The sequence below is a fragment of the Silurus aristotelis genome (genome assembly GCF_946808225.1).
Source record: "Silurus aristotelis genome assembly, chromosome: 26".
Lineage (NCBI taxonomy): Eukaryota > Metazoa > Chordata > Actinopteri > Siluriformes > Siluridae > Silurus > Silurus aristotelis.
Genome location: NC_139599.1, coordinates 14,995,791 through 15,005,585, shown reverse-complemented (window position 1 = coordinate 15,005,585; position 9,795 = coordinate 14,995,791). Strand labels below are relative to the sequence as shown.

Genomic DNA, 9,795 nt, shown 5'->3' with positions numbered 1-9,795 from the left:
CCCAGTAATGTATTTTTTGTTACTACAGATTCTAAAAGAAACAAAGGTCCTTAATTTAATATGTATATATATATATATATATATATATATATATATATATATATATATATATATATATATATATATATATATAATGGTAAAAAGTATTTATGTATTTGTTTCAATAAAACTCTTCTGTGTGTAGGTTTGTCCTCTCAATATAGCAATACAACAGAAACAATAATATGCGTTATCACTTTCTATGCTGAAGAACATGAATAAATGAATGGAATTTTATAATAATTTTTAAACTGAAATTTACTGATGAGTTCTTCGCTTGGAACAAACCATTTATATATAAATTTATCCTGGGAAACAGGTTACAGTCAAGTGCACATATTGCTATTATTACATTCATACACAAGGGAAACAAATAGTAAAGATGTGTGTGTGATACAATGGTGAACTATTATTCAAAATAAGAAGAAGATGCAGAAGTAGAAAGAAAATATATTTGATCTTCATTTAAATTTTCATTCAACTTTAAAATAGAACCTAGAATTGTATCTAGCAGTCACCCGAAAGACCGACAGACAGACAGACAGACAGACATACAGACAGATAGACAGATAGACAGATAGATAGATAGATAGATAGATAGATAGATAGATAGATAGATAGATAGATAGATAGATAGATAGATAGATAGATAGATAGATAGATAGATAGATAGATACTGTAAGCTGTGATATGTGGTGTTAGGGGTTGCCATAGAGTTAATGTTTCATCCTACTCCACCTCAACCCACACACAGGCCTTAGGGATAACTGGCCTGTAAACAACACAAGTGAAGCTTCTGGAAAAGAAAATATGTACAAACAAGAGTGTATCCTGGATTTCTGTCTTTTCTTCCAGTAATTATTATCCAATATTTACCTTGTGTAAGTGCTGCACATGAGATGAGGACAAAGTTGCAAATCTGTGAACATCATTTTTAGCTGCTGTGGGGATGATCTTACTGAATGAGGATGCACTGGTAACATTATTCTAGAGGATGTATGTTCAGGTTGAACTGTAGTATCAATAGTATTATATAACTAATACTTTGAAACGTAATAATAAATGTATAATAAAAATAATAATAATAAAAATAAATAATAAAAAAAAATCTCATATTTATTAAAACTATGAATGGTATCTAATCATGTGACTGAAGTGGGTTTTTTTATTAACATGGCAAGATCATTTACTCAATAAAGGAAAATAAATCTGCATATTTCAGCATTGTGTTTTGTTTTGTTTTGTTTTTTCTTTTTTTTTTCAAGTAAGATACTTGTAAATATGTGTGTGGGAGTCACCCAAGGATACAGTTCTCCTCGAGTATCTGTTATCACACCCACGCTTCCTCCACACTTCTCCTTCTCAGGACCTATCTGCAGTCCAGACTTACTTCAACCTTGGTACTATATTTTTCAAAACGGAAAAAAAATCATATTCTAAAATTAAAATTAGTCTGTTGCAGCTTAAAGGAAACCAAAAGGGACAACAAATCATTTCTTTGCTAACAAAATTCAGTCTTACGTTCATCAGAGCTTGTTTTGTATTATATAAATAGAATATTTTGTGAAAAACGTCTCGTCTTATTAACAGTGTGAAGCTGTTTATACATGCTGTATCTTATCAAGGATTTTCAATAAATTATAACCATCAATGAATCAAAGTGTGATGTTGTAATTGTATTATTGTATGTCATTGTATTTAACATATTTAACATATTATCTGTCATTGTATTTAACACTTTTAATTCACAGAACGAGCAAATAATCTGATATAATTCTATTTCTAGTCTTTTTTTATATAAAATACTGTACTGATTATTACAATAATTACATTTATACACAAGGAAAACAAATGCTAAAGATGTGTGTGTGATGTAACGCCACTGTCGGTTAAAATATTGTGAAATAAAAAGTACATGTATTGAATTCTAAATGTAGTTGAGTAAAAGGTGGTTATATTGTTGATACTCAGTAAAACGAAAGTAGCCAAAACATTACTTAAGTGCAATAGTATATTTACTCAAATACTTCACACAACTCCAGACTGTGAAGGTAATAAAATCCTCACAAATCAACTGTTTTTAGCTTCTCGCTAACACGTGTCTTGGTGTCGAGAACTAGTGCATCTAGTACAAAAGAACTAACAATGTGGACCAGAAGACCTGAGGTGAAGCTTCTCATTCTGTTTATCATCATTTATCCTTAGCAACTTTGTCCTATTTACATCGTTGGAACTATGGTCAAAGTTTGTGTATGTAGACGTGTTGGGGGGGGGATCTGTTTATTAAAAATATATATATATTTCTGATCAAGGCAACGAAATGAACTAAATGACTCCAAAAAAAGATTCGTTCATTTTGATGAAATGGACTAAATGACTCAAAAAAAAAAGATTTAAAGAACCGAGTCACTCAAATGATCCGATCTTTAAATCCCCAATGCAAAGGTGAGAAGAAGTGAAAGATGTTCCTCAGGCCTAATTATCATGTCCCGGCTGCTGATTGGTTGTTACCTGAGCTGTCGCTGAAGCTGATTGGTCGCCCTGTGGCGGAGTCTCGCACGAGCGCGCGGTCTGATTTGTCGGCAAGGTTGAGTCGCGCGGAGGTGGGACGGAGCGCGAGGCGCTACAGATCAGAGGAGAAGAAGGCGCGCGGACCGGAGACTCCAGAGGAACTGTTACCTGAGGGCGACCTGCTCATCTACTCTCAGATAAAACCTCTTTACTATGGACTGTCGAAAAGTAAGTAACTAAAATAAGAAATAATTTTAATGAAACAATTATTTGAGTTGTCTGTTGCTGCTTTTCTTTCTTTCTTTCTTTCTTTCTTTCTTTCTTTCTTTCTTTCTTTCTTTCTTTCTTTCTTTCTTTCTTTCTTTCTTTAGTTCTTTCTTTTCTTTTCTTTTTGGAACAGAAAGCTCCAGAAAGGTTTCCAAAATGTCACCAATGTGTTCTGAATTATAATTGACGCCTCCACCTGCTGAGGAGTTACATAAGAATCAGCTGTGTGTGTGTGTGTGTGTGTGTGTGTGTGTGTGTGTGTGTGTGTGTGTGTGTGTGTGAGTGTGTGAGTGTGTGGGATGTGGATTCCAGGCTGGTCTGTGACTAGAAACACCACTAGAAATCCACATCTCAGACCATTTGGTTTTTGGCACCTGTAGGTTTTGGGAATGCAAACAAATTGGGTATGCAAACAAAAAAGAAAAAAGAAAAAATACTGGCTTTGTGATAGTGCCAAATCCGACGTGGCTTAAAATCTGCACATCCGAACAGGGCGACGGATCGGTGTGTTATTTTGTTCAGGTTTTGTTCAGATCATCCCATAGACTTCGGATCACGGTTTGATGTGGGCGGTTTAAAGAGCCGTGGCTTCGAAAACGCTATACTCCATGACACACTCTCACACAAATGTTTTTTTAAGAGTTTTTGGTTTAGAGACGGTGCGATTCGGTTTGTGCATCTGGAAATCTGATCGATTTGACAAAAAAAAAAAAAAGGATCCTATTGAGGTTCTTGAAGGGGTTTTTGCGATGCAATGATGTCTCACGACTTAAAACCTGTCACCTCTGGGGTTAAGGGTTCGAATCCTGTGCGCATAGAGTTTGAGAATTCCTCCTGTGCTTTGAGGGGTTTCCTCCTGGTTCTTTGGTTTTCTCCAACAGGCCACAGACATATTGGGTTTGTTGAGTGTCATTTCAAACTTTATAGATTCGTGCTCTCTGATAGGTTTGCATTCTGTTCAACTTGTCCCCTGCTTTGTTTGGCTTTCGAACTCCCCCGCACCCGTGACCTTGTCTGGGATAAAGTGGTACAGAAAATGGGTGGATTTGGTAACCAAGTGCCAGCAATACAGATACATTGTTAACATGTTACTCGTATCATTCCTGAAAACTAATTGCTATTAAAGTGTACATCAGCACCTTGGACAGCGGTTGCTCCTATAAATGTAATCGCCATGTTTATATTAACTGTTATTTAACATCAAAACATCTACAGTATATCACTGAAGTGTTATTTTAAATCCTAATGTAAGCAAAAGTCCTTCTGGTCTTTGGTGTTTAGCAGTAAGTAATACAAAGTATTTTTTAATGTATGATACCACTGGATTTGTCGTGTGCGTATGGTGTGAGTGCAAGTGTGTGTGTGTGGAGGATGAGTAGGTTTAGAGTGTAAGTAGTAATTAAGCAGCCGCCCCGGGTTGCCGAGGCGCAGCAAAATTTGCACTTTGCAGCTAAAGCGGCTTCGCCTGAAATGCTGTTGTCTTATTATCTGTCACAATGTTTGCTGGAAACAACGTTCAACATTTTTGACATCTCTACTCGAAGCCCGCCGACACAAAGAATCGGCAGCGCAATCGGCGAAGGACGTTGCATAAGCGTGGGTTCCGGCTTGGGGGCTGAGAACTTTCTGGAAACGTTAACACTAGCTGCATTATCCGAGCAGGATCCAAAGCTTGTGAACGACGAGACAGATGGCCATTTGCATGTTCCAGACCGATGCGATACGCACTTGCAAGGGCAATTTCACGCAAGATGTTTCGGTGTCGTATTGGACTCGGTTGCTAAGCACAATTTTTACACAATTTTGTTATGAATGAAGGCTATCAATATTCAAAGCCGAAAAAGCACAAAGTCGATTACTTCGAAAGGCCTTTGAGCAGAGAGAGAGCCAGTGAGTGGCAAGCCCATGAGGCCTAGTTTGTCGTACAATAGATCGCATGTTTATCCCTTTCGTAATGGCATAGCAGCCTCTTAGGAACATCACGCTTCCGTTCTGCTCAACACGGTTCCTTGAAAAGTTCCATGGTGAAGCTTGGGATCGGCAAGGTACCCGTCTCTGCAGAGCACTGAACCCCCAGCGGACCGGCTAAATTAGATGCGATGTCAGAAACTCGCGCCTTCAATGGGCAATGATGACAACAATTAGCCATATGGGACCGGGGAAAAAAAGCCCTCACAGAACCCCACAGGGAAGAAAGTGTGGCTTCAACTGCAGCCTGGTTCATTAAAGCTAAAGCTAAAGGGAATCGGTGGAATTTCATGGCCCGAGGAAATGCCACACTGATTAGTTGGTTGAGCTGTAATGACATTATGTCGTCTGGATATAACTTGCTTTATTGTTGCGTAGTAATTGGTATGGATTTTGGTGTAGAAAAGATCATTAGTTTTATATTGTATTGAGAATCATCATCATCATCACACGTGTTGAATTTGGGTCTAAAAGACTGAAAGAAATTATACGTGTTTGTTGGAAAGAGGATAAATATGACAACAATTATAATACTTTACAATTTACACTACTTAAGTGTTAACACATTGTGGGAATATTGTTCATTTTTATTGGAATACCAATAATTTCAGTGAATAATAACCAACATGGCCGCTCTCACATTGCATCTGACCTCTAGGAGGGCTGTGCTCAGCCACAAGACGAGGACATCATGGATATCCCACTGGACGACCCTACTGCTAACAAGGCTGCCGCTAAGATCCAGGCCGGCTTTCGGGGTCACATGACGAGGAAGAAGATGAAGGATGACAAACCAAGAGAAGAGGTGAGCACAAACACAAAATGAAGTTTGGAAAACAGCGTTCCCTCCAAAACAAGATGGTGTGAATGCACAAACAGGAACCTGAAAGTGCTTTTCCTTAGGGGTTTATCCCAAGGGGTTTATCACACCTCTGCCTCAGTTCTTTCGAATGGAGCTTTTCATGTTTAATTAGTGGTTTATAAGTTATCATTTACGCTTACTTCTTTAATAAGATGTCCTGCCCAGAACACCTGCAGCTGTTGTTGTTCAAAAAACATCTAGTTATGTTCTGATGGAAATGAGGTGTCTATTGCTTATTGACCTACAAACACCTGTGGCCCTAAAGTCCATCATATACATGTTTTCATCCTGACTTACAAATCAGGGCAGGACAAGATTCAAATAAAAATGTAATAAAATTATTGCTAGCAGCCTGAAGGGGATTTGTATAACCATGCTTCTGGAAATGTCTTCACATCGATTAGATAAAAAACAGCTCCCACACACCTTCAAACCTCTTTTTTGTTTCTCATTATTCCAAATTCTGTTTCAAAATGTCTCAAAATACAATCGTTTGTTTTCAAAGGCAAAGAGTAACATCACTTATCTATGTAACATTCAGAAGGCAGTGTAACATTTTTAACCAGTGTAATATCACTAATCAGTGTAACACTTCTGATCAGTGTAACATCGCACAACATTTCTAATTTAACACTTCTGAGCAGTGTAACATTTCTAATCAGTGTAAAATCACAAATCCGTTTAAAATCTTTAATGTACAGTAACAGTTCTAATCAGTGTAACATCACAAATCGGTGTAACACTTCTAATCAGTGTAATATCACAAATCGGTGTAACACTTCTAATCAGTGTAATATCACAAATTGGTGTAACACTTCTAATCAGTGTAACACTTCTAATCAGTGTAACACTTCTAATCAGTGTAACATAACAAATCAGTGTAACATCACTAATCAGTGTAACATAACAAATCAGTGTAGCATTTCTAATCAGTGTAACATCACAAATCAGTGTAACATTTCTAATCAGTGTAATATTACATATCAGTGTAACATCTCTAATCAGTGTAACATCACAAATTGGTGTAACACTTCTAATCAGTGTAATATCATTAACTGGTGTAACCTTAAACAATGTGCTTTGTACAATGTAACATCACAATTCATTGTAACTGTTAGAATGTAACACTTCTGATCAGTGTAACATTTTTTTAATCGGTATAACGTCACTAATAACATCAGTGTAATATCCCTAATCAGTGTAACATTTTAGGGAAAGGGTTAAAGATTAGAGATTAAGACATTGGACTCGGAAGGTCAATAATAATCATTTATTTTATTAGCAAAAACTTGATATAAACGCAAAGGCTATTATATGCACTGCTGCTACTCTTTGCATACTAGGTACATACATACACACTTACATGGTAATATATTAGGAGCAGTAGCAAATCCACACACACTGTTAAGTAACAAATCCTATAAAAGTACATATTTCACATACGTTGTTCAAATCTCTGGAATATTATTGCTACAATAATAATCTAAAATTTGGTGATTCATTATTGTTAATGGTTAAAAAGGCTTGTGTATATGTTCAATTGGGTTGCGGTCTGTAAATAGGATTTATATATAATGTAGGATTATTCAAGAAGAGACTGAAAACATCAGAATTAATAAATGGGTTACATTTTTCTTTTGACCGTGTGAACACAATATACCCGTAATTAATCTACTGAACTTTTCAGGTGCTCTTATCACAGCAGGTACCTGATGAGAGAAGCTCTCAGGAACACATATTAAACCCGAGCGTACACTCTTTCGTAATAGCATGCCGGTAATTTCTTTCTTTTTTTGAGCAAAAAGCACATAAAACGACACCTACATTAATGAGCCGTTCTTTTTAAATACATACAGTAGATCACATTTCAGTAGGTTTCAAATGTTTTATGTACAGACAGCAGAAAAGAAAAGAACCGAAATGAGTCTGTGACTCAAACAAAAGAATGTGGGGCAACATATAAACAATTCGTAAAAAAAAGGGGGAAAAAAAACGATAATATAATAAAAATCTAGATTGAGCAACACAATAAAGATACATATAAGTAATACAATAAATCCAAAGGCTATTAAAGCGACACGTGCGTCAAAATGAACGCAACCTATACATATTTGTTTACACTTTTCAGATTTATTCTTTTTTAATTCCCAATTTGTCTGTGAGAAATTGAGTGATTTTCCGAAAATAATACACCTGATGCAATTGTGTTAGAAGGTGCTAGATGTCTGATACACACACACACACACACACACACACACACACACACACACACACACTGCAGTTTCCTTTCACTTAGTTTTAAAAGTAACCATCTACAAGTTCATATCAAAACATTTGAAATCTGATCATCTAAACAAAATGATTGATAGGTCCAGCATTTCGAACCCAACTCCACAGAGCATGTTGTGTCTGGGCTTCAGATCCTCCCTGTAGACCTCCTCGTGGTTGAAACGGTCTCCTAGCAATGCTGCCTTAATTACTTGTTGCTAGGCAATAATACAGATAGCACGGGAGTATAGATCACAGGAGCGTCCGCGCTCCCGCTTGCTGTAGTTATGCATAGGGAGTGTCTTCAAGGCAGTGAATTTTCCACACACACACACACACACACACACACACACACACACACACACACACACACACACACACACTAGAAATGCTCTTTTAGTCATTTAGTTCATTTTGTTCCTTTGATCGGAAATCAAATAAAATGTTACAGTTTTAATAAGTTCCAATAATATTTATATATCTGTTTAATATAGAATCACGTGATGAAAGAACGAACAACTCGTACCACACGACTCATCAGATGAACTACTCAATGGTGTTTTCTGTGTAAAGCACTGCATAGCATATGTAGGATTCACATGATAAAAGGACGAACGACCCGTACCAGAGGACTCATGAAATAAAATTTGCGTCCAGTTAAAAAATGAACGAATCACTCTCTGAGACGAGTCACACACATTTGTGATACCGGTGTGTCTTGTAGTTGTTCGAGTACTTAATATGGTTTCACTAATACACTAAATCTGTCTATGTACACTGTATGAACAAAAGTATTTGGACACCTGACTTTTCCAGCCATATTGTGGTTCTGAATCTCATCAGTTCAAAGGTAACTGTTAGTGACATGATGATTTGCAAGTAATTATTACACCATATTTAAACCTCTAGCGAGTCTTAAGCGTAGGGTTGGAAAGGCAAATTTCCAGTACATTTAGGGGAATTTTGGAAATATTCCAAATTGGAAATTTACCAGGAATTTATGGGAATGTATGGGAACGTATTAGACATTTTGGGGAAATTATATGAACTGTATCATATACAAACATAAATATAAACATTTAGCTTAATCATAAGCTGACATGCATGCTAAATGTGTGTTATGAAGGAATGTACAGTGCATGTAGGGGGGGTGGCTTCAGTTTGTTCCTGTTAATTCCCATGGAATATTTCCAGTCTTTAAAATTCCTGGAATATTGCAACCCTAATACAACCTCCCACTGGCACGTAAATTCAGCTCTAACTCTCTATAGTGTGTCATCATGTCATCATTTGGAGTGATTTATCTTGTTCTGTGTCGCATGAAGCCACAAGCTGACGCTCTCGTCTCTCTCTGTTCCAGAAACAAAGGGATAAGAAGTAGCGCCAGAAGGACGTCCAACCGCTGCCGTTTTTCCGTACACCACCGCAATAACCTTGAGGTCGACGAGAAACTTTCAGTGTGTAATATATATATACAAGTGTAAAACTTTAGAAACTAAGGCCGGATCAGTGACCTTACACTCCTCTTCCGCTTCTGATAGAGTCCGGACAGTGGTCTATGGCGCACCATTGCTCCCTCAGCATGTTATATAGCATTTCTTCGCCTTTCATTTTCGTTCAGCGAGTTACGTTTCGCGTTTCAAGCTCTCTCCGTCGCTTCTAATGAGACGAGCAAAAAAAGTGTGAGCTGATTTTGGTTTATTTATTTGATTCATTTATGGTCCCTTTTTCCTTATTCTCTATTCCCTCCCTTCCTTGTCTGTATTCCTCGGTATAGAGGTATGCATTTATTACATCGCCTTTTCCAGTGTCGCTTTGCTTCTGCCTGTTTAATAAAACAAAATCATTGGGATTCAATGCTGTCAAGGATTTCATTCTGC

The 9,795-nt window shown here is 37.0% G+C and overlaps 1 protein-coding gene across 1 annotated transcript; it reads left to right on the top strand.

The window, feature by feature from the left end:
- The first annotated feature begins 2,460 nt into the window (after positions 1-2,460).
- nrgna (neurogranin (protein kinase C substrate, RC3) a) lies at positions 2,461-9,767 on the top strand. The gene is made up of 3 exons (XM_083530732.1): positions 2,461-2,778; positions 5,444-5,590; positions 9,276-9,767. Exons 1-3 carry the CDS (start codon positions 2,764-2,766, stop codon positions 9,294-9,296), a joined length of 183 nt encoding a protein of 60 aa, XP_083386858.1. The 5' UTR covers positions 2,461-2,763; the 3' UTR covers positions 9,297-9,767.
- The last annotated feature ends 28 nt before the right edge of the window (positions 9,768-9,795 follow it).